Source organism: Carcharhinus amblyrhynchos, chromosome 17 (assembly GCF_965287045.1).
Source record: "Carcharhinus amblyrhynchos chromosome 17, sCarAmb.v2.hapA, whole genome shotgun sequence".
Lineage (NCBI taxonomy): Eukaryota > Metazoa > Chordata > Chondrichthyes > Carcharhiniformes > Carcharhinidae > Carcharhinus > Carcharhinus amblyrhynchos.
Genome location: NC_137340.1, coordinates 891,650 through 917,786, shown reverse-complemented (window position 1 = coordinate 917,786; position 26,137 = coordinate 891,650). Strand labels below are relative to the sequence as shown.

Here is a 26,137-nt window from a genome sequence, read left to right as displayed (position 1 = left end):
ACGCAATGATCATCGCCAGGGGCTCTGCAATCTCTTCCCTCGCCGCCCACAGTATCCTGGGGTACATCCCATCTGGTCCAGGCGACTTATCTACCTTGATAGAATTCAAAACTTCCAACACATCCTCCTCCTTAATATTCACGTACTCAATCTTTTCCATCTGCCGCAAATCCATAACAAAATCTCCCAGATCAGCTTCCACTGTGAATACTGAGGCGAAGTACTCGTTAAGCACCTCTGCCATTTCTTCTGGTTCCACACAAACCTTTCCCCCCTCACCTTTTATAGGTCCTATCCCTTCTCTTCTTATCCTTTTACCTTTCACATATTTATAGAAGGCCTTGGGATTCTCCTTAATCTTACCCGCCAAGGTCTTCTCATGACCCCTTCTGGCTCTCCTAATTTCCCTTTTAAGTTCCTTCCTACAGTCCTTATACTCCTCAAGATCTTTAACCTCTCCTAGTTCCCTGAACCTCTTATACACCTTCCCTTTCCTCCTGACTAGGTTCAACACAGCCTTTGTGCACCACGGTTCCCGCGACCTACCAAAACCCCCTTGTCTCATCGGCACGTTGTCATTCAGAGCTCCAGACACACATTCCTTGAATATCTGCCACCTTCCTTCGGTACTTTTCCCTAAGAACGCCTCCTTCCAGTTTATTTGTCCAAGTAACTTCCTGACTTCTTCGTATCTCCCCTTACCCCAGACAAACACCTTCCTAGCCTGCCTGATCCTATCTCGTTCCAATGCAATTGTGAAGGAGATAGAATTATGGTCACCATTTCCAAGATGCTCTCCTACCGAAAGATCCATCACCTGCCCTGGTTCATTCGCCAGTACCAGGTCAAGTACAGCCTCTCCCCTCGTAGGCTTATCCACATACTGTGTCAGGAAACCTTCCTGAACACACCTAACAAACTCCTCCCCATCCAAACCCCTTACCCTAGGGATATTCCAGTCGATGTTTGGGAAATTAAAGTCTCCCATCACGACAACTCTGTTATTAAAACATCTCCCCAGAATCTGTTTCCCTATTTGCACTTCAACTTCCCTGTCACTATTGGGCGGCCTATAGAATACACCCAGCAAAGTTTTCGACCCTTTGCTGTTTGTAACTTCCACCCACAGAGATTCTGTAGACAGTCCCTCCACAACATCCTCTTTCTCTGCAGCCATGACACTGTCCCTGATCAACAGTGCCACTCCACCACCCCTTCTGCCACCCTCCCTGTCCTTCCTGAAGCACCTGAAGCCTGGCACCTGAAGTACCCAGTCCTGTCCCCGAGACATCCAAGTCTCCGTAATGGCCACTACATCACAATCCCAAACAGCAATCCACGCCCTAAGCTCATCTACCTTATTCACTACACTCCTTGCATTAAAATATATACACTTCAGCCCCTCAATCTGGGCATTTCCCATCTCCACCGCCTGTCTAACCTCCCTCCCATACTGCCTGCGGTCCTCCCCTACCTGGGAGCGAACCTCCTCCGTCCCAGTCTCCCCATCACAGTTCCCTCCTCCCATCCTTTCTAGTTTAAAGTCGTAGCCTTAGCCAGTCTTCCCGCCAAGATATTAGTCCCCCTGGTACTTAAGTGCCACCCGTCCCTACTATAGAGGTCCCACCTACCCCTAAAGAGGTCCCAGTGATCTAGGAACTGAAATCCCTGCCCTCTACACCAGTCCCTCAGCCACGCATTCACCCTCCACCTCATTTCATTTCTTCCCTCATTCTCCCGTGGCACAGGCAGCAATCCTGAGATTACTACCTTCGCTTTTCTCTTCCTCAGCTGCCTACCCAGGTTTACCAGGATGTTCTCTGGTATGGTGGGTCTTAGTTGTGAGGAGAGATTGAGTAAACTAGGGTTGTTCTCCCTGGAAAGACGGAGGTTGAAGGGCAACCTAATAGAAGTTTATAAAATTATGAAGGGCATAGACAAGGTGAACAGTTGGAAGCTTTTTCCCAGGTCAGAAATGACAAACACAAGGGGTCACAAGTTCAAGGTAAGGGGAGCAAGTTCAATACGGATATGCGGGAGGTGTATTTTACACAGAGGGTGGTGGGGGCCTGGAATGCACTACCAAGCAAGGCGGTTGATGCAGACACACTAGGATCATTTAAGACTTATTTAGATAGCCACATGAGCAGACAGATGGTTACAAACAGATGGTCTAATTTGGAACACATGATCGGTGCAGGCTTGGAGGGCTGAAAGGCCTGTTTCTGTGCTGTTTTGTTGTTACGTAGAACATAGAACAGTACAGCACAGTACAGGCCCTTCAGCCCTCAATGTTGTGCCGAGCCTTGTCCAAAACCAAGATGAAGCTATCCCACTCCCTATCATTCTGCTGTGCTCCATGTGCCTATCCAATAACCGCTTCAAAGTTCCTGAAGTGTCCACCTCCACTATCACAGCAGGCAGTGTATTCCACACTCCAACCACTGAGTAAAGAGCCTACCTCGGACATCCCTCCCATATCTCCTACCACGAACCTTATAGTTATGCCCCCTAGTAACAGCTACATCCATCTGAGGAAATAGACTCTGAACATCCTCTCTTTCTATCCCCATCATCTTATAAACCTCTATTGATAGAACATAGAACATTACAGCGCAGTACAGGCCCTTCGACCCTCGACGTTGCGCCGACCAGTGGAACCAATCTAATGACCCTCTAACCTAAACTATTCCAATGTTATCCATATGCCTATCCACTGACCATCTGAACGCCCTTAAAGTTGGCGAGTCCACAACTGCTGCAGACAGGGCATTCCACGCCCTTACTACTCTCTGAGTAAGAGTTAAGTCACCTCTCATCCTCCTCCGCTCTAAAGAGAAAAGCCCCAGCTGCCTCAACCTTTCCTCATAAGACCTACCCTCCAAACCAGGCAGCATCCTGGTAAATCTCCTCTGCACTCTCTCCAATCCTTCCTCATCCTTCTTATAGTGAGGTGGCCAGAACTGCACACAATATTCCAAATGCGGTCTCACCAAGGTCCTGTATAGTTTTGGCGTAAACCCACAGCTCTTAAACTCTAATCCCCTGTTAATATACGCTAAAACAGCTCTATCCACTTGAATGGTAACCATCAGAGATCTGTGGATGAACCCCAAGATCTCTCTGTTCCTCCACATTTCTCAGAACCTTACCATTGACCCTGTAATCCACATTCAAATTTGTCCTATCAAAATGAATCACCTCACACTTAATTCAATCAAATTTGCAAGGCAAGACTTACCCTTCATGAATCCATGCTGATTATCCTGGATTAAGCTGCATCTTTCCAAATGGTCATAATTCCTATCCCTCAGAACCCTTTCCATTAACTTACTGATCACCAAAGTAAGACTAACCAGCCTATAATTACCAGGGTCATTCCTATTTCCTTTCTTGAACAGAGGAACAACATTTGCCCCTCTTCAGTCCTCTGGCACTATCCCCGTGGACAATGAGGACCAAAGCCAAAGGCTCTGCAATCTCCTCCCTTGCCTCCCAAAGTATCCTAGGATATATCCCATCTGGCCCAGGGGACTTATCGACCCACAGGTTTTTCAAAACATCTTCCCTCAGAACATCTCCCTCCTCCAGCCTATCAGCCTGTATCACACACTCATCCTCAAAAACATGGCCCCCCTCCTTGGTGAACAGTAAAGTATTCATTCATCGCCTCTCCTATCTCTTCTGACTCCATGCACAAGTTCCCATTACTGTCCTTGACTGGCCCTAACCTCACCCTGGTCATTCTTTTGTTCCTCACATAACAGTAAAAAAGCCTTGGGGTTTTCTTGATCCGACCCACCAAGGACTTCTCATGCCCCCTCCTAGCTCTCCTAAACCCTTTTTTTTTAGCTCATTCCTTGCTACCTTGTAACCCTCAAGCAACCCAACTGAACCTTGTTTTTTCATCCTTACATAGGCTTCCATTTTCCTCTTGACAAGACATTCAACCTCTTTTGTGAGCCATGGTTCCCTCACTCGGCCATTTCCTCCCTGCCTGCCAGGGACATACCTATCAAGGGCGGCACGGTAGCACAGTGGTTAGCACTGCTGCTTCACAGCTCCAGGGTCCTGGGTTCGATTCTCGTGCTCGGGTCACTGTCTGTGTCGAGTTTGCACATTCTCCTCGTGTCTGCGCGGGTTTCCTCCGGGTGCTCCGGTTTCCTCCCACAGTCCAAAGATGTGCAGGTTAGGTTGATTGGCCATTCTAAGAAATTGCCCCTTAGTGTCCAGCGTAGTGGAGGTTAGAGGGATTAGTGGATATAACACATGGGGATAGGGCCTGGGTGGGATTGTGTTTGGTGCAGACTCGATGGGCCGAAGGGCCTCTTTCTGCACTGTAGGGTTCTATGATTCAATGACAAGCAGTATTTGTTCCTTCAACAAGCTCCACTTTTTGTTTGTGCCCATACCTGACAGTTTCTGCTCCCATTTTATGCTCCCTAATTCTTGTCTAATCACATCATAATTATCCCTGCCCCAATTATAAACCTTGATCTGCCGTGTGACCCTATCCCTCTACATCGCAATAATGAAAGAACAAAGAACACCACAGCACAGGAAACAGGCCCTTCGACCCAACGAGCCCGCGCCTCCATTCCAACATTATGAGTCCCCTCACCACCCATGACCCTTGTCTATGCTTATGGCATTCCACATTGAGAGAAGACTAATTTAGGGACACTGAATTGTGGTCACTATTTCCAAAGTGCTCTCCCACAAACAAATCTAACACTTGGCCTGGTTCATTACCCAGTACCAAATCCAATGTGGCCCCACCTCTTGTCGGCTTATCCACATATTGTGTCAGGAAACTCTCCTGCACACACTGTACAAAAACTATCTATCCTAACTATTCGATCTATAAAGGTTCCAATCAATATTTGGAAAGTTAAAGTCGCCCATGATAACTACCCTGTGACCTCCACACCTATCCATAATCTGCTTTGCCATTTCCTCCTCCACATCTCTATTATTATTTGGGGTCCTTTAGAAAACTCCACAACGTGACGGCTCCTTTCCTATTTCTAATTTCAGTCCATATTACCTCAGTAGGCAGATCGCCCTCAAACTGCCTTTCAGCAGCTGTTAAACTACCCTTGATTAACAATGCTACTCTTTTACCACCTTTCCTACTCTTACTGAAACATTTATATCCTGGAACTTCCAACAACCATGTGCTTTTGATCAGCTCTCCAGATTCTCATTCAACCTCTCAGTCCATTCCTTGTTGCTATCTTCTCTTTTGCACTATCAATACAACTGGGCCACTGGTGACAGAGTACACTCTGAGACAAACAGAAATGGACAAAAGGCAGTGAACCCAACTCCAGATTTTCTAAGGTTAACATCTCTTATTCTCTCCCTTTCCAGTGTTTCTATTAAAGGTGACAAGTTTCTCCATTTGTAGCCCTTTGGCCAAGGAGTTTGATGAGGTGCATTGACCCAAACATGCATCATAGTGTGGAGACGAAAAGATTTTCTCAGTAATATCATTGCAGTGTTAATGTAAGCCTTACTTGTGGCTAATAAGTGAACTTTAACTTTACTTTGTAAACCATTATAAGTTTAGAAGTGCAATGGAAACCTGATTCTCACTGATGTATTGTTCACTCAGTTATGATTCCTGTGTATAAATGGGGTCAGCAGCACATGCGTGGTGAAATTACTGTGAAGGAGAGCAGCAGCTCCAGTCAACCCCAGTGCAATGATTCCACAAGTTTCTCCTATCACCGAGGAAAAAATTAACCTACAACAAACTCCAAGAACCCAGTTAAATGACAAAGACAATTTCAACCTTCTTGGGAAATACAGATTATCAGCACTAACGTGAGCAAGACTGGTTGGCAGTGGGACAATTATTATCAGGAATTTTAAGCGTATCTTTGCATCCCCATTTCAAGCCTCTGTTTTCTTTCCCAGAGCTTCATTTATTGTCCTGGTTTGTCAGACATGTCGGAGTGGGTATGATGTAGCATCTTATGAGGTTTGCAGAACCATATAGCCATATGCTGTGGCGACCAGAGCAAGTGAGAAACTGCAAATTCTAGGGTGAGTAACTCACTTCCTGATTCCTCAAAGCTTGTCCAACATCTACAAGGAATAACGTAGGAATGCTCTCCACTTGCCTAGGTGAGCGCAGTTCCAACAACACTAAAGACACCATCCAAGACAAAAGAGCCTGCTTTGTCAACATCCGCATCACTTTAAAACCATCAGCATACAATGGCAGCTGTGCATACATTTAAAAGATGCACTGTAGCAACTCACCAAGGCCCCTTTGTCAGCATGGTCTCTACCACTTGGAAGGACAAGGGCAGCAGATACATGGGAACATCACCACCTGCAAGTTCCTCTCCAAGTCATTGACCACTCTGACTTGGAAATGTGCCACCACTCCTTCACTGTCACTGGGTCAAAATCCTAGAACTCCCTTTCTAACAGCGCTGTGGGTGTACCTACACCACAGGGGCTACATATGTTCAATCAGTGGCTCACCACCACCTTCTCAAAGGTAATTAGGGATGAGCAATGAATACTGCCTTGCCAGTGATGCTCACAACCCTTGAAAGAATAATATAAATGGAAGGCTTTCTCCTATTGAAATTTGAAGAGACAAAGCACAATGGCAACTTGGCTGAGTATGTCAGGTTCGTTTATTACACATGGAAGTACAGCCACTGGGATAAGCTAAAGAAGCAGGTTGGTTACTGGAGAAGCTCACTCATTGACATTAGGAAAAAGCCACTAATTTAGCCTGTAGTTTCTCCATCCTTGCTGGCAATAGGGTGGCCATTTCAGCACAGAGCTCCAGCTCAGGTTCCATCACCTTGGCAGCCTCAGGCTGTTTCTTGCAGTAATCGACCACAAAATGGTAACAGTCTACTGCCTGCTGCAGGTTACTCAGCTGTAGCTTTGGATCAGAAGTGATCATCTTACTGTACAGCCAACCAATGCGAAACTTGCAAACCAGTGCCGGCCGCAGAATATCAGCTTCCAGGAGATCTGGAAATTTCTTTTCCGAGTTCTTCAGCGAGTCAAGGAAGAGGTTGTAGTAGGTAATGGCTGACTGAGCCAGGTGGTTTATTTTCTTGATGTTATGACTATCTAGCTCATCCAGCCGGTTGGCAATAGAGACCTTCAGCTCCATCATTTCATAGAATGTATCTCCTATCTCAAACTGAAGTTGCCGACAGACCAAGAGATAATACTGCGGATTTAACTCTTTGTAGACTGCCTCCAGCATGTCTATGCGCCGTTTGTGCATTTTACAACATCTTTCTTGGTCCTCTTCGAAAAATGCCAGGGCTTTGAATAACGCGCTGTGATCTTGAACGATCTCAATGTGGTCCGTCACATGGTCTTCAAGCTGAAAGAATTCCTTAGCCTCTTGCACGTAATTCTGTCCAACCAAGAATACCTCGCGAGCTTTGGCAAAGTCCACAGGGTAAGTACAGCTCACCTTCTCCTCAACCGACTGGATCAAATCAAATGTTTCACTGGATCCAAACAGCACAGCACTTTTCCTCCCCTGCTCCTTTTCCTCCTCTTCTTTCTTCAATTGGATTTTCAGCTCTTCCTGCCGATCCCAATCCAGTTCACCAACATCGTCCTGTAGGAACATATCATGACTGCAATAAACAAACAACATCTCCCCTTGGAGTTACTGTGTGAGTCTGATACACTCTTGCCCATTAACATCGAACACAGTCAGACCTAAACAACACAGCAGTGGCAAGATACCCTATTCAGATGATCTACGACATACTAAACACCAGGAACATCCCCCACCTGGTGGCTAAGGGGTGAACTGGATCCAAAGCTATATTTTCTGAAGCTCAGTTCTACAGCAGTTAGACAGCTAGCAGAGACAGCAAGCTTGCATCTTAATGAACATACAGGTATCAAGCAGGGCGCAGAGTTGATTCAATGCAGTGTGAAGATGCTGTAAGTCTTAAAGTGCATCATGGTACCTGGGACCTGAAGACATTGTGGGAGGTTAGGGAAGAAATTGCAGGTCCCCTAGCAGAGATATTTGAATCAACTGCCACACGTGAATTGCCTGAAGATGGCAAACGTTATGCCTCTGTTTAAGAAGGGCTGCAGGGAAAAACTATAGACTGGTGAGCCTAACATCCGTAGTGGTTAAGTTGTTAAGTTGTTAAAAGGTATTCTAAAAGTCAGGACCTACAGGCATTTAGAGAGGCAGTGATTGATTAGGGGCAGTCAGCATGGCTTTGTGAGTGGAAAATCCTGTCTTATGACTTGATTGTGATTTTTGAAGGGGTAACCAAGAAGGTAAATGAAGACAGCGCAGTTGATGTTGTCAACATGAACTTTAGTAAGGCCTTCAACAAGGTACTATGTCGTAGATTGTTGCAGAAGGTTAGATTTCACTGATCCAGGCTGAGGTAGTCAATTGGATACAAAATTGGCTCGATGACAGAAGACAGAGGGTGGAGTCTTGTGACCAGCGGTGTGCCTCAGGGATCAGTGCTAGGTCCACTGTTATTTGTCATTTATATTAATGATTTGGATGAGAATTTAGGAATCATAGTAAGTTTGCAGATGACACCAAGATTGGTGCATATTGTACAGTGAAGAAGCTTATCTAGGATGGCGATGGGATCTTGATCAAATGGGCCAGTGGGCTGATGAATGACAGATGGAGTTTAATTTAGATAAACGTGAGGTGATAAATTTTGGTAGATCGAACCAGGACAGGACTTATTGAACTATAGGGCACTGGGGAGAGTTATAGAACAAAGAGATCTAGGGTTTCATAGCTCCTTTAAAGGGGAGTCACAGGTGGACAGGATGATGGAGGCAGCATTCAACATACTTGGTTCCATTTGTTGGAGTTGAGATGTCTTGTTGAAGTTGGACAAGACATTATTAAGGCCTCACTTGGAATACTGTGAACCATTCTGGTCACCCTATTATAGAAAGGAAATTATTAAACTAGAAAAAGTGCCGAAAAGAATTAGCAGGATGCTACCAGAACTTGATGGTTTGAGTTACAAGAAAAGGCTGGAGCATAGGAAATTTAGGGGTGATCTTAAGGGGTCTATAAAATAATGAGGGGCATACATCAGCTAGATAGTCAACATCTTTTCCCAAAGGTAGGGGAGTCTAAAACTAGAGGGCAGGTTTAAGCTGAGAGGGGAGAAATACAAAAGGACTCAAAGGGGCAATTTTCTCACACAGAGGGTGATGAATGTCTGGAACGACCTGCCACAGGTAGAGGCAGGTACAATTTTGGCTTGTAAAAAGCATTTAGATAGTTAGATGGGTAAGATAGGTATAGAGGGATATGGGCCAAATGCAGACAATTGGGACTGGCTTAATGGTAGAAGCTGGATGGTGTGTACAAGTTGGGCTGAAGGGCCTGTTTCCATGCTGTAAACCTCTATGACTTTGACAGTCCAGGGTTTTATGTGCAGGGTTAGCTGGTCGCTGTCAAGGATAGATCTGGTCCTCGGCTTGAAGTTCTGAGCTGGAAAAAGACCAAATTTGATGAAATGAGAAGGGATCTGGGAAGTGTGGATTGGCACAGGCTGTTCTTTGGTAAGGATGTAAATGGAAAGTGGGAGGCCTTCAAAGGAGAAATTTTGAGAGTACAGAGTTTGTATGTTCCTGTCAGGATTAAAGGCAAAGTAAATAGGAATAAGGAATCTTGGTTCTCAAGGGAGATTGTAAGGAAAGAGGAAGAGAGAGTTGTATGAGATGTACAAGCAACAAGGAACAGATCAGATGCTCAAAGTATAAAAAGTGCAAGAAGCTACTCAGGAGGGCTAAAAGAAGACATGAGGTTGCTTTGGCAGACAGAATGAAGGGAAATCCAAAGAGCTTTTATGTTAGGAGCAAAAGGATAGTGAGGGATAAAATTGGTCCTCTTGAAGACCAGAGTGGTAGACTGTGTATGGAACCAAAAGAGATGGGGGAGATACTAAATGGGTTTTTTGCATCTGTATTTACTGAGGAAATGGGCATGGAGTCTACGGAAATGGGCAAACAGGTAGGGAGGTCATGGAACCTTTACGGATTAAAGAGGAGGAGACGCTGACTGTCCTGAGGCAAATCAGAGTGGATAAATCCCCAGGAACGGACAGGGTATTCCCACAGACCTTGAGGGAGGCTAGTGTTGAACTTGCAGGGGCCCTGACAGACATAGCTAAAATGTCAGTATGCATGGTGCAGGTGCCAGATGATTGGAGGGTGGCTCATGCTGTTCCGTTGTTTAAAAAAGGTTCCAAAAGAAATCCGGGAAATTATAGGCCAGTAAGTTTGACGTCGGTGGTGGGCAAGTTATTAGAAGGTGTGATAAGGGATAGGATCTACAAATATTTGGATAGACAGGGACTTACCAGGGAGAGTCAACATGGCTTTGTGCGTGGTAGGTCATGTTTAGAACCATAGAAAATTATAGCTTAGAAACTGGCCTTTTGGCCCTTCTTGTCTGTGCCAAACCATTTTTTGCCTCGTCCCACTGACCCGCACTTGGACCATATCCCTCCATACCCCTCTCATCCATGAGCCCATCCAAGTTTTCCTTAAATGTTAAAAGTGACCCCGCATTTACCACTTTATCCGGCAGCTCATTCCACATTCCCACCGCTCTCTGTGTGAAGAAGCCCCCTCCTAATATTTCCTTTAAACTTTTTCCCATTCATCCTTAACCCATGCCCTCTGGTTTTTTTCTCCCCTAGCCTCAGTGGAAAAAGCCTGCTTGCATTCACTCTATCTATACCCATCAAAATCTTATACACCTCTATCAAATCTCCCCTCATTCTTCTACGCTCCAGGGAATAAAGTCCTAACCTATTCAATCTCTCTCTGTAACTCAGCTTCTCAAGGCCCAGCAACATCCTTGTGAACCTTCTCTGCACTCTTTCAACCTTACTTACATCCTTCCTGTAACAAGGTGACCAAAACTGTACACAATACTCTAAATTCGGCCTCACCAATGCCTTATATAACCTTACCATAACACTCCAACTTTTATACTCGATACTCCGATTTATAAAGGCCAATGTACCAAAAGCACTCTTTACGACCCTATCCACCTGTGACGTCACTTTTAGGGAATTCTGTATCTGTATTCCCAGATCCCTCTGTTCAACTGCACTCTTCAGAGTCCTACCATTTACCCTGTACATTCTATTTTGGTTTGTCCTTCCAAAGTGCAATACCTCACACTTGTCTGTTTGACCAATCTATTAGAGATTTTCGAGGAGGTTACCAGGAAAGTGGATGAAGGAAAGGCGGTGGATGTTACCTGCCTGGATTTCAGCAAGGCCTTTGACAAGGTCCCCCATGGGAGGTTAGTTAGGAAGGTTCAGTCGCTAGGTATAGATGAGGAGGTAGTAAATTGGATTAGACTCTGGCTCAATGGAAGAAGCCACAGAGTGGTTGGGGAGGATTGCTTCTCTGAGTGGAGGCCTGTGACTAGTGGAGTGCTGCAGGGATCGGTCTTGGGTCCGTTGTTGTTTGTCATCTATATCAAAGATCTGGATGATAATGTGGTAAATTGGGTCAGCAAATTTGCTGATGATACAAAGATTGGAGGTGTAGTGGACAGTGAGGAAGGTTTTCAAAGCTTGCAGAGGGATTTGGACCAACTAGAAAAATGGCGAGTGGAATTTAACGCAGACAGATGTGAGGTATTGCACTTTGGAAGGACAAACCAAAGTAGAACGTACAGGGTAAATGGTAGGACTCTGAAGAGTGCAGTTGAACAGAGGGATCTGGGAATACAGATACAGAATTCCCTAAAAGTGACGTCACAGGTGGATAGGGTCGTAAAGAGTGCTTTTGGTACATTGGCCTTTATAAATCAGAGTATCGAGTATAAAAGTTGGAGTGTTATGGTAAGGTTATATAAGGCATTGGTGAGGCTGAATTTAGTGTATTGTGTACAGTTTTGGTCACCTAGTGACAGGAAGGATGTAAAAAAGATTGAAAGAGTGCAGAGAAGATTCACGAGGATGTTGCCGGGACTTGAGAAGCTGAGTTACAGAGAGATTGAATAGATTAGGACTTTATTCCCTGGAGCGTAGAAGAATGAGGGGAGATTTGATCGAGGTGTATAAGATTTTGATGGGTAAAGATAGAGTGAATGCAAGCAGGCTTTTTCCACTGACGCTAGAGGAGAAAAAAAGCCAGAGGGCATGGGTTAAGGGTGAAAGGAGAAAAGTTTAAAGGGAATATTAGGGGGGATTCTTCACACAGAGAGTGGTGGAAGTGTGGAATGAGCTGCCGGATAAAGTGTAAATGCGGGGTCACTTTTAACATTTAAGAAAAACTTGGACAGGTTCATGGATGAGAGGGGTGTGGAGGGATGTGGTCCAAGTGCAGGTCAGTGGGACGAGGCAAAAAATGGTTTGGCACAGGGGCCAAAGGCCCATTTCTGTGCTGTAAATTTTCTATGGTTTCTACTGACGATGTAAGAATGGCCACTTGGGCTCCTGAACTGCGTGCTGCAGGGTTAGGGTTAGTGCTGGGGCCTCAACTGTTTACCATATACACAGACGATCTGGAGGAGGGGACCGGGCGTAGGGTAACAAAATTTGCTGATGACACGAAGATGAGTGGAAAAGCGAATTGCGTGGAGAACGCGGAAAGTCTGCAGAGAGATTTGGATAGGCTGAGTGAGTGGGCGAGGACCTGGAGTATAATGTTAACAAATGTGAGGTTATCCACTTTCGAAGAAATAATAGTAGGAGGGAATATTATTTAAATGGTGAAAAGGTGCAGCATGCCAGGGTGCAGAGGGACCTGGGGGACCTTGTGCATGAGTCGCAAAAACCCAGCCTGCAGGTGATCAAGAAGGTGAATGGAATGTTGGCCTTTAGAGCGAGGGGGATAGAATATAAAAGCAGGGAGGTCTTGCTGCAACTGTACAGGGCACTGGTGAGGCCGCAACTAGAGTACTGTTTGCCATTGGGATTGTGGTCGGTACAGACTCATGGGCTCTGCTCTGTAGGGTTCTATGTTCTATGAGGGGGTTGGCTTATGAGGACAGATTGAGTAGACTGAGCTCATTGGAGTTTAGAAGGTTGAGGGGGGGATCTTATAGAGACATATAAGATAATGAAGGAGCTAGATAGGGTAGAGGTAGAGAGATTCTTTCCACTTCGAAAGGAAACCAGAACGAGAGGGCACAGCCTCAAAATAAGTGGGGGAGGGGGGGCAGTTTAGAACGGAGTTGAAGAGGAACTTCTCTCAGAGGGTGGTGAATCTCTGGAATTCTCTACCCGTTGAAGTGGTGGAGGCTACCTCGTTGAATATGTTTAAGTCATGGGTAGATAGATTTCTGATCAATAAGGGAATTAAGGGTTATGGGGAGCAGGCGGGAAAGTGGAGCTGATCCACTTCAGATCAGCCATGATCTTATTGAATAGCGGGGCAGGCTCGAAGGGCTCGATGGCCGACTCCTGCTCCTATTTCTTATGTTCTTATACAAGTCCTGTGGCGCCATCTGCCAGTAAAAACCATGCATCTTGGAACACAGCCCCATCTACTGGACGCCGGAGATCAGAAATTGGGACAGGAAAGCAAGCACAAGCAGGCCTCACTGCCCAGATAGTCTGCCAGATTCCTGCACGCAAACAAGGGGATTTTAACCCTATTGAACCCTGCTGTTCATCTTGTCATCCAGGGAATTTTCACAGTAACTTCATGTAAGCCTACTTCTGACACTAATAAATAAATTTTAAAAACTTTCTTAAAGTTCAAGACACAGTCACTTGTGAGATATCATATGATTTGGTGTAAGATTGAAAAACAAAAATTCAGCTGCCAAACCAACCTCAAGCAACTTGCGGGAGTCTTGCAGCAAATTGAGACAATACTTTATCCAACACCGGGCAATTTCTGCCTTCTTCTGCTGGAGCTGGTCACGACGCTCCCTCTCCTCTTCACCTGTGTGCACAATAAATGATTTCCTGAGTCTTTCTCATTCACCCCATCCTGCAACTCAAAAGTCTGAAGTAATCATGTGGCATTGAATGTTTTACAACAATTTGGATTAAAAAAAACATCAGTTTCTACCAGTAGCTCCCGAATTCCACATCCGAGGACAATGTTTCGGGAAAAACGCTTGTGTGTGTGCAGGTGAACTGTTATCTTGCTCTGAGATCGGATACAGCTCTTCACTCTCGGTTTGAAGAACTGTGGCCTCATTCCAGGACTATGGACAGCTCCCCACAGAGATCAAGGTGCTGGTGCTTCTGGTGCAATATTCATTGTGATCAAAGTGCATGGTTTGATGGAGCTTCTTTCAAACACAGCTCCCAATCATCATGGCTGAGTTAAAGGAGAAGCAGTCAACCCTCAGAGGCTGAATTCTACACCTTCTCCCTTTTTAGAAACTCTAACAGTGCCAGGCAGCTGGGCTCAGCCCAGGACATGGGTTTTGGTTCAGGGCCTCAATAGCTGGGCATTATCACTGACTAAAAGACGCAGAATCATACAGCGTTCACACTTATCATAGAATCCCTACAATGTAGGAGGCGGCAATTCGGCACATCAAGTCTGCACTGACTCTCCAGCAGACCATCTTACCCAGGCCCACCCTATCGCCCTTTGCCTGGTAACCCCACATATTTACCCTGCTCATCCACCTACTACACATTTTGGGACAGTAATGGACAAATTAGTATAGCCAAACAAGGTAATCCGCACATCTTTGGAGAGTGGGAGGAATCTGGAGCACCCAGAGGAAACCCACGCAGACACAGGGAGAATGTGCAAATTCCACACAAAAAGTCACCCAAGACTGGAATTGAACCTGCGTTCCTGATGCTTTGAAGCAGCAATGCTAACCACTGTGTCAACATGCTCACTCCTGTCATAATGTAATGATTTCCCATCATCAGCATCCCACAGTGGAGCCTTGAAATTCAGTGTTGGCTACTGCTACAATGCCTTTCGTGATTGAACAGCCTGTCAACACACAGTTGAGAGCCTGTAAAGGCTGTTTGAACACAAGGAAGTAAGTGTCTTGAGGAGAGAGGTACTTGATAAATGTGTCTCAGAGTGAAGCTATGCATAGCCCAGCCATGTTGGAAAACAATTGTTTCATGAGCAAATTCAGACAGGACGCAGGACACTGTTGCAAAAATTGCAAACCATCAATGTCAGGCACATTCTGCCCAGATACTGAAGTCACTAACAGGTAATGTAACTTACTTTCCTCTACAGGGGATTCAGAGCAGGGGATTTCCACCTGGTTGAAGATCACACTGGAAGCAGCAAGACACAAGCGTCCTTCCATGTAACTCTGCTGCTCAGGAGAAAACACAAATCACCCTGTAAGTACAAACTGAGCTTTAAACTGCTCCCTGCAGCCCACAGTGGCCCACCCTCTGCGGTCCACAGCCTGCATTTAACCGATAGTCCATGTGCTGCACTGTGACCAGTACCCAGGCTGTGGCCTACAGTCCACATTGTCCTGATGCTGATCATTACTGTTCCCGGGATCCAGTCCCACACAGCAGTCACAGCATCACCATCTTCCAAATCCACAACCACTATCATCTAGAAGGACAAGGGCAGCAAACAAACAGGAATACCACCAACTGCAAGTTCCCCTCCCAGCCACACACCATCCTGACTTGGAAATATGTCACCATTCCTTCACTGTCGCTGGATCAAAATCCTGGAACACCATGCCTAACAGCACTGTGGGTGTACTTATACCACAGGGACTGCAACAGTTCAACTAGGCAGCTCACCACCACCTTGGGGACGGACAACAAATACTTGCTGAGCCAGCAAAGGCCATGTCCCTTGAACGAATTAAAAAAACCGGATCCTTCACTCATCCCCCGGGCCCTGTCTTGTGCCCATACTCGCCCTCTCCCTCTAATCTTCCCTCTGCCACTGTGTTAACTCAGCATCTGCAGCTCCCTGGGCTCTGACCAAAATGTCCTCTCTTCTATTACGAGCTTTGTCTCTCCAGTAACATCGATGACTTGGCGATTCCTTTGCTGCCACTATATCCATCGATAGCGGGGACACAGTTCAGGGACATTCTGACAGCCTAGCTCTGGACACAGAGGGCTATACACCTCTAATACCACACTGCCTGAGATTGACACTTTTCATCTAGATATGCAAACTTTAACAGAACTATCAGCTGTCATTGGAAGAACTGCCCGTGGACCATCGCAAGCTCACTCTTAAATTCCCAAAATAGCCATCTGGCCACATCCTCAGTTTTGGTCATTGCAGACTCACATGATTGCAATCCCGCCCCATCCTGCCCACCCTCATTTCCTGTCTCCCCACCCCCTAACTTGCTCCCCATCTCACCTGCTCCCCACTTGTTCCCCTTTTCCCCAGCCCCACCACTCGTCCCCATCTCCCCCACACTCCCCGATCCCCCCACTCCCTCCGTCTCCCCTGATCCCCCACTATCTCCCTGTCTCCCTAGACCCCGCCCCCCACAACTCACACAAACCTTTCCACTCCTCATCCTCGCAAATCCACCCACTCACTACTTGTCTCTCTCTCTCTCAAAACTCCCCACTCCTTCCCCGGCTCCCCCGATCTCCCCCCCCCCCCCCATCTCCCCTGACCCCCCCCCCCCCCCCCCCCCCCAATTTCTCCACACTCTCTCCGTCTCACCCGAGGCCCGCAACCTCTCTGTCTCCCTGAAACACAGAACAGTACAGCACAGTACAGGCCCTTCAGCCCTCTATGTTGTGCCGAGCGATGTCCAATCCCAAGATCAAGCTACCCCACTCCCTATCACTCTGGTGTGCTCCATGTGCCTATCCCATAACTGCTTGAAAGTTCCGACTCCACTATCACAGCAGGCAGTGCATTCCACACCCCAACCACTCTCTGACTGAAGAATCTACCTCGGACATCCCTCCTATATCTCCCACCATGAACCTTATAGTTATGCCCCCTAGTAACAGCTACATCCACCCGAGGAAATAGTCTCTGCACGTCCACTCTATCTATCCCCTTCATCATCTTATAAAGCTCTAATAAGTCACCTCTCATCCTCCTCCACTCTAAAGAGGAAACCCCAGCTCCCTCAACCTTTCCTCATAAGACCTACCCTCCAAACCAGGCAGCATCCTGGTAAATCTCCTCTGCACTCTCTCCAATGCGTCCACATCCTTCTTATAGTAAACTCATTTCTTCTCAAACCCCGCCCACTCACTCTTCGTCTCTCTCTCTCTCTCAAAGCCCCCACTCCCTCATCTCTCCCAAACCCCTCACTCTCTTGACCCCCATTCCCTCCCCATTTCCCCCAATCTCTCCCTGTTCGTCTCCCCCCACACCCCCATTCTCTCTGTGTCTCTGACTCTGTCTCCCCCAACACCCCCCCCAATCTCTGCCTGTCTCCCCCGACCCCCCTTCTCACTCCCTGCCTGCCCCGACTCCCCCAATCTCTTCCTGTCTCCCCCAACCCCCCCCATCTCTGCCTGTCTCCCCCGACACCCTTCCCACTCTCTGCCTGTCTCCCCCGACACCCCCCCACACTCTGCCTGTCTCCCCCGACCCCCCCACTCTGCCTGTTTTCCCCGATTCCCCCCACTCTCTCCCTGTCTCCCCCGATCCCCCCAAACTCTCTCCCTGTCTCCCCCGATCCCCCCCAAACTCTCTCCCTGTCTCCCCCGATCCCCCCCAAACTCTCTCCCTGTCTCCCCCGATCCCCCCCCAACTCTCTCCCTGTCTCCCCCGATCCCCCCCCAACTCTCTTCCTGTCTCCCCTGATCCCCCCCAACTCTCTCCTTGTCTCCCCCGATCCCCCCCCAACTCTCTCCGTCTCCCCCGATCCCCCCCCAACTCTCTTCCTGTCTCCCCTGATCCCCCCCAACTCTCTCCTTGTCTCCCCCGATCCCCCCCCACGCTCTCCCTGTCTCCCCCGATCCCCCCCACGCTCTCCCTGTCTCCCCCGATCCCCCCCCACGCTCTCCCTGTCTCCCCCGATCCCCCCCCCACTCTCTCCCTGTCTCCCCCGATCCCCCCCCCACTCTCTCCCTGTCTCCCCCGATCCCCCCCCACTCTCTCCCTGTCTCCCCCGATCCCCCCCCACTCTCTCCCTGTCTCCCCCGATCCCCCCCACTCTCTCCCTGTCTCCCCCGATCCCCCCCCAACTCTCTCCCTGTCTCCCCCGATTCCCCCCCCAACTCTCTCCCTGTCTCCCCCGATTCCCCCCTCAACTCTCTCCCTGTCTCCCCTGATTCCCCCCTCAACTCTCTCCCTGTCTCCCCCGACCCCACTCCCCATGGTCCTTCCTCCAAAGCATCTTTGGGAATTCACATTTCAAATCAGCTGCTAAAACCTCTGTCAAATCCGCACACCACCTTACACCGAACCTGAGGCATACATTTACAATAATGCAGAGGGTTGTTCTCAGGAGACTGAGCATAGGGCAGACTTACCTTAGTGATATAATACTGTGACAAGGTGGCAGCATTGATAGCCCACTCCACAGGATTGTAACAGGCAAACTGCAGCTGGCGTTGTAGAGTAGTGTGGCAGTACCAAGCAGCCTTCTCAATCATATCTAGGTGTTTGTAGACTTGTGCCAGGTAATACAAGGTGTGAGTGTAAACCTTCTCAAACCTACACCATCCAAACAAAACATAATGACATTCATAGAAATGACCAGGAAACACTTGACTGTAAAACTGGATCAATGAGAATCAGGGGAAAAACTCTCACCAAAGGAAGACAGTTGTGGCAATTGGAGGTCAATGATCTCAGCTCCAGGAGATCTCTGCAGAAGTCCCTCAGGATAGTGTCCTAGGCCCAAACATCTTCAGCTGCTTCATTAATAACCTTCCTCAGTCATAAGGTCAGGATACGAATGTTTGATGATTTCAGTGTTCAGTACCATTGTCTGCATGCAGTAAAGCCTGAACAATATTGAGGTTTGGGTTGATGAGTGGCAAGAAACATTCAGGCCACACAAGTATTGAGGTAATGACCATCTCTGCAAGAATCCAACCATCACCTCTCGACATTACCATCACTGAATCCTCCGCTACTAACATCCTGGGGGCCACCATTGACCAGAAACTGAACTGGACCAGCCATATAAATATTGTAGCTTCCACAGCAGGTCAGAGACTGGGAATTCGGCAGTGAGTAACTCACTTCCTGACTCCCCACAGTCTGTTCACCATCTACAAGGCACAACTCAGGAGTGTGATGGAATACTTCCCACTTGCCTGGATAGGTGCAACTGCAGGACAAAGCAACCTATCCACCATGTTCAACATTCACTCCCTTCATCACAAGTTAGTTACTCTGGGATAACACCACTGTTCAAAGGAGGGATAGAGAAAATAGGGAACTGCAGGCCAATTAGCCTCACACCAGTGATTGGAAAATGCTGGAACTTATTATAAGGAAGTTTTAACAATGCACAATTTGGAAAAATCACAGTACAAAGAGACAAAGTTACCATGGTTTCTGAAATAGAAATTGTGTTTGAAAAATTTAATCAGAGTTCTTTGATGATGTATTTGTCAGTGGCTTTTCCAGCAATGGTGACGACATCCCTCACACACTGGAACCTGCTGGCATATATGTTACTTTAATGCCAACTTTGGATTGTTGTCCTTTAGGATAATGAGCCTTACCCTGCGCTTCAGTGTCACTTTGTTCATTATCAATCAGCCTTTTGTCTGCTCCTCTTAACAAGCATTTGTGAACTGCATGTTGCCTCACAACCTGCGATACATTTACAGAATCTAAACATAGCATAATCAGTGCCCATCAGGTTCGAGATTGGACCCTAACACTTTGTCATTTTGCAAAAATGCTATTTTTCCATTACTGTTTATGTCAGTGGTTCCCAAACACTGTGCCACAGCACACAATGCTTGCAAGTGTGCTGCAGCCTGCTGCAGATTTTAAACAGAAGCCCAAGAAAAAAAGCCTGACACGGGGAGTGAGGTGCGGTGGGGGAACCAGGTGTGGCCTAACCTCATATCTCTCCCCCCACCCCAATGTTATGCACCCATGGATGCAGTTTGAATCAGGAGAACATAAGAAATAGGAGCAGGAGTAGGCCATCTAGCCCTTCGAGCCTGCCCCGCCATTCAATAAGATCATGGCTGATCTGTCGCTGCTCAGTTCCACTTTCCCGCCCTCTCCCCATAACCCTTAATCCCCTCTCTTATCAAAAACCCATCAACCCGCGTCTTAAAAATATTTAGCGAGGCAGCCTCCACCACTTCAACGGGCAGAGAATTCCAGAGATTCACCACCCTTTGAGTGAAGAAGTTCCTCCTCAACTCCGTTCTAAACCTTTTATCTTGAGGCTTTTATCTTGAGTGCCCCCTAGTCCTACTGTCTTTTTTGAGCGGGAAGAGTCTCTCCACCTTTATCCTATCCATCCCATTCATTATCTTATACATCTCAATGAGATCTCCCCTCATTCTTCTAAACTCTAACGAATACAAGCCCAGTTTATTCAGCCTCTCCTCATAGCTCAACCCCCTCAACTCCGGTATCAGCCTAGTAAACCTCCTCTGCACTCCCTCCAAGGGAGCTTGCGATGTTGGTCCTGAAACTGTTGAACGAACACCCGGATCTGAACAGTGGCAATGTGTTGTTAGTGAGAGCTGCTGGTCTTCATCTGGACAAACTTGGAGCAACAATCCCAAAAGACAACAAGTCCCATGAAGTGAATGTTCACTTAGTGAAATGCCTGCCATTATGTTGAGAATAAGCACACCAGATTGCAAATAGATCGCGCTGTCTTCTTTGTCGATTTCTACAGTCAGCACAGTGCAGAATCTGAGAAGGCATCTCCGGCCAATATCGAAGCAAATTTCTTTCCTGGGAAAGTTTGCTTTTTTCAGATGGAGGCAAGACTGTTGAGCACCAATCAGCAGATTCCTACTTGAATCGCCTTATTTCCATCATGACCTGCTATAGTTTGGCCAACTTGGAATCATCAGTATGAGTATTGTCAGCTTTTAGATGTCAATATAATGAATTTTATCTGTCAAGAGCCATTCCACTGGCATTGGAACAACAACAGGCAAAATCATTGAACAGTTAAAGGAAGTGGCTTTTAACCAATGTGCGTGTGTGTTGCGGAGCAGATTCCCAAGTCTCAAAACTTGGCTTTGAACTTTGCTGGTGGCCCTCTCATCAAATCCTCCCTGGGTCAAAAGGTTTTGTGTATACCAGCAGCTCGAGGTTTCTCACTAACCTGCTAAGCTGCTATTTGCTCAACTGTGCATTCTGCTCTAATCCACTGAATTTCAATTATCTAGGAAAATTATACTTTAAAAAATATATTTTTTTATATCACAAACATGAAATTCATAAAGTGAAAAGGCAAAATTCAAACATCCTAAACCAAGTGCTGAGCATGGAATAGATTTAGGGCTGTGACCAATTAGAAATAGTTGCAAAAATAGTAATAAAAGTAAGTCAATGTGACATTTATGAGCAATTGATTCAGCTGAAAAAAGTGGGTGTGCTGTGCAATTGTTTGTCTTGTTGAAGTATACCATGTTACTGAAAAGGTTGGGATCCATTAGACCTACTGGGTCTTTCCCGTTCTTTCAGCCCTTTTATTCTGTAATATACCATGTCACTTGGATTAAACTGAACAGCTGTTGGCCTGATAAAGTGCCCTAAAGTTGGTCAAATTTTCTCTGAAACCTCAGCATTGATAAATGTCTTTCATCCTACATGCAGGGCATTCAAATGTTCAGGAAAAACTAATTGTTGACCCTTCAAAGGCTGGGAGATGATCCCACATCACCTAGGGAGAACCATCAAAGATGCCAAGTGACAGTACAAAACCAAACTAGAGTCCCAGGCTAGCCACAAGGACATTCACTGATCATGGCAAGGCCTACTCAGCATTGCAGGCTACAAGGTGAAGATGAGTGGACATGTCCCTGTCTGAATCAAAGGCGATGAAGTGGAAATGATTGAGAGTTTCAAGTTTCTAGGTGCTTACATCATCAACAATCTGTCCTAGTCCCTCCACATTGATGCTATACTTTCTCAGGAGGCTAAGGAAATTCGGCATGTCTGCTATGACTCTCATTAATTTTTACAAATGCACCATGAACAAAGAACAAAGAAAATTACAGCACAGGAACAGGCCCTTCGGCCCTCCAAGGCTGCACTGACCATACTGCCCAACTGAACTAAAACCTCCTACTCTTCCGGGGACCATATCCCCCCATTCCTATCCTATTCACATGTTTGTCAAGACATCCCTTGAAAGACACTCCCTTTAAATCTTGCTCCTTGCATCTTAAACCTATATCTGTTAGTAACTGACTCTTCAACCCTGGGAAAAAGCTTCTGACTATTCACTCTGTCCATGATCCTCATAATCTTATAGACTTCTAACAGGTCACCCCTCAACCTCCATCGCTCCAGTGAGAACAAACCAAGTTTCTCCAACCTCTCCTCATAGCTAATGCCCTCCATACCAGGGCAACACCCTTTTCTGTACCCTCTTTTCTGTACCCTCTCCAAAGCTTTCACATCCTTCTAGTAATGCGGTGACCAGAATTGAACACTATATTCTAAGTGCGGCCAACTAAAGTTCTATAAAGCTGCAACATGACTTGCCAATTTTTAAACTCAATGCCCTGGCCAATAAAGACAAGCATGTTGTATGCCTTTTTGACTATCTTCTTCACCATTGCCACTTTCAGTAACCTATGTACCTGTACACTCAGATCCCTCTGCTATCAATACTCCTTAGGATTCTGCCATTTACTGTATTTTTCCTATCTGTATCAAACCTTCCAAAATGCATTACCTCACATTTGTCCGGATGAAACTCCATTTGCCATCTCTGCGCCCAACTTTCCAACCGATCTATATCCTGATGTATCTTCAGATGGTCCTCATCGCAATCCACAAATCCACCAACCATTGTGTCGTCCGCAAACTTAGAAATCAAACCAGTTAGATTTTCCTGCAAATCATTTATATATATTACAAACAGCAAAGGTCCCAGCACTGATCCCTGAGGAACGCCACTTGTCACAGCCCTCCATTCAGAAACACACCCTTCCGCTGCTACCCTCTGTCTTCTATGACTGAGCCAGTTTTGTATCCACCTTGCCAGCTCACCTCTGATCCCATGCAACTTCACCTTCTGCACCGGTCTGCCACGAGGCACAACCTCAAACAGACCACTGTCCGCAGCTAACTACCCAGCCTTCAGGAGAACAATGACCATGACGCCACACAAACCTGCCACAGCAACCTCTGCAAGACATGCCAGATCATCGACACATATGCCATCATCTCATGTGAGAGCACCATCCACCAGGTACACGGTATGTACACTTGCAACTCGGCCAACGTTGTCTACCTGATTCGCTGCAGGAAAGGATGTCCTGAGGCTTGGTACATTGGGGAGACCGTGCAGACGCTACAACAACGGATGAATGAACATCGCTCGATAATCACCAGGCAAGACTGTTCTCTTCCTGTTGGGGAACACTTCAGCGGTCACGGGCATGCAGCCTCTGATCTTTGGATAAGCATTCACAAGGCGGCTTTCACAACACACAACGCAGAGTCGCTGAACGGACACTGATAGCCATGTTCTGCACACATGAGAACAGCCTCAACCAGGATCTTGGGTTCATGTCCATAGGACTCTTAAATCGGCCTCGTAGGTGGAGGATGTGGTCAAGAAGGCGTATGGTGTTCTGGCCTTCATTAATCGAGGGATTGAGTTTAGGAGTCGGGAGGTAATGCTGCAACTTTATAAGTCCCTTGTCAGGCCCCACTTGGAGTACTGTGCGCAGTTCTGGTCGCCTCACTACAGGAAGGACGTAGAAGCTATTGAAAGGGTGCAGAGGAGATTTACAAGGATGTTGCCTGGATTGGGAGGCATGCCTTATGAAGATAGGTTGAGCTGGGACTCTTCTCCCTGGAGAGACGAAGGTTGAGAGGCGACCTGACAGAAGTTTATAAGATGTTGAGAGGAATAGATAGGGTGGATTCTCGGAGGCTATTTCCCCGGGCTGAAATGGTCGCTACTAGAGGACACAGATTTAAGGTGCAGGGAAGCAAGTACAGAGGAGATGTTAGGGGTAAGTTTTTCACTCAGAGGGTGGTGAGTGAATGGAATCGGCTGCCGTCGGTGGTGGAGGAGGCGAACTCGCTGGGGTCTTTTAAAAGACTTCTGGATGAGTATATGGGATCTAATGGGATTGGGGGTTATAGATAGGTCTATGGCTTAGTAGGTATAGAAGTGATCGGCGCAACTTGTGGGCCAAAGGGCCTGTTTGTGCTGTAGTGTTATATGTTCTATTTATAACCCCCAGAACGACTAGCCTGGGCTTGCAAAATCTCACTAACTTTCCTGTCTGGAGACAACACACATCTCTTTACCCTGTGCTTAACACTTTCTCCACTCACACTGTCTGTACCTTTAAGGCTTGATTACCTGTAAAGACTTGCATTCCAATCATTATTTTGTAAATTGAGTTTGTGTCTTTATATGCCCTGTTTGTGAATAGAACTCCCACTCACCTGACATAAGAACATAAGAAATAGGAGCAGGAGTAGGCCATCTAGCCCTTCGAGCCTGCTCCGCCATTCAATAAGATCATGGCTGATCTCAAGTGGATCAGTTCCACTTTCCCACTCTCTCCCCATAACCCTTAATTCCCCTGTCTGTCAAAAACCTATCCACCCGTGATTTAAATATATTTAGTGAGGTAGCCTCCACCACTTCAACAGGCAGAGAATTCCAGAGATTCACCACCCTTTGAGTGAAGAAGTTCCTCCTCAACTCTGTTCTAAACTGCAGCCCCCCCCCCCCCACCTTATCTTGAGGCTGTGCCCTCTAGTCCTGCTATCCTTTCTAAGCGGGAAGAATCTCTCTACCTCTACCCTATCCATTCCTTTCATTATCTTATACGTCTCTATGAGATCCCCCCTCATCCTTCTAAACTCCAACGAGTACAGACCCAGTCTATTTAGTCTCTCTTCGTAGTCCAACCCCCTCATCTCCGGTATCAGCCTAGCGAACCTCCTCTGCACTCCCTCCAAGGCCAATATATCCTTGCGCAAGTGCGGCGACCAAAACTGCACACAGTACTCCAGCTGCGGCCTCACCAGTACCCTGTACAGTTGCAGCAAGACCTCCCTGCTTTTATATTCAATCCCCCTCGCTATAAAGGCCAACATTCCATTCGCCTTCTTGATCACCTGCTGCACCTGCAGATTTTTGTGACTCCTGCACAAGGACCCCCAGGTCCCTCTGCACCGTAGCATGCTGCAGCTTTTCGCCCTTTAAATAGTAATCCCTCCTACTATTACTTCTGTCAAAGTGGATAACCTCACATTTGCTAACATTATACTCCATCTGCCAGGTCCTCGCCCACTCGCTCAGCCTATCCAGATCTCTGCAGACTTTCCACACCCTCCGCACAATTTGCTTTTCCACTCATCTTCGTGTCATCAGCAAATTTCGTCACCCTACACTCAGCCCCCTAAGAACATAAGAAATAGGAGCAGGAGTAGGCCATCTAGCCCTTCGAGCCTGCCCCGCCATTCAATAAGATCATGGCTGATCTGAAGTGGATCAGTTCCACTTTCCCACTCTCTCCCCATAACCCTTAATTCCCTTGTCTGTCAAAAACCTATCTACCCGTGACTTAAATATATTTAGCGAGGAAGCCTCCACCACTTCAAGGGGCAGAGAATTCCAGAGATTCACCACCCTTTGAGTGAAGAAGTTCCTCCTCAACTCCATTCTAAACTGCTCCCCCCTTATCTTGAGGCTGTGTCCTCTAGTCCTGCAGTCCTCTCTGAGCGGGAACGATCTCTCCACCTCTACCCTATCCATCCTTTTCATTATCTTATACGTCTCTATAAGATCCCCCCTCATCCTTCTAAACCCTCCTCCAGATCATCTATATAAATGGTAAATAGCTGAGGCCCCAGCACCGATCCCTGCGGCACTCCACGAGTCACCAACTGCCAATCAGAATAGCACCCACTGATACCAACTCTCTGCCTCCTATTAGACAGCCAATCCTCTATCCACACTAACACCTTACCCCCAACTCCGTACACCCTAACCTTCTGAAGCAACCTTTTTTGAGGCACCTTATCAAACACCTTTTGAAAATCTAGAAACATCACATCCACT

General features: G+C 46.8%; 1 protein-coding gene across 1 annotated transcript in view; it reads right to left on the bottom strand.

The window, feature by feature from the left end:
* Positions 1-6,638: 6,638 nt before the first annotated feature.
* The window catches only part of kifbp (kinesin family binding protein), a 43,319-nt gene continuing 23,820 nt past the window's right edge, over positions 6,639-26,137 (bottom strand). The window contains exons 4-7 of the mRNA XM_080205371.1: positions 18,408-18,591; positions 15,193-15,286; positions 13,811-13,923; positions 6,639-7,612 (exon numbers count right to left, since the gene is read on the bottom strand). Coding sequence (XP_080061497.1) covers positions 6,734-7,612; positions 13,811-13,923; positions 15,193-15,286; positions 18,408-18,591 — 1,270 coding nt within the window. The 3' untranslated portion in view covers positions 6,639-6,733. The remainder of the gene's footprint in view (positions 7,613-13,810; positions 13,924-15,192; positions 15,287-18,407; positions 18,592-26,137) is intronic.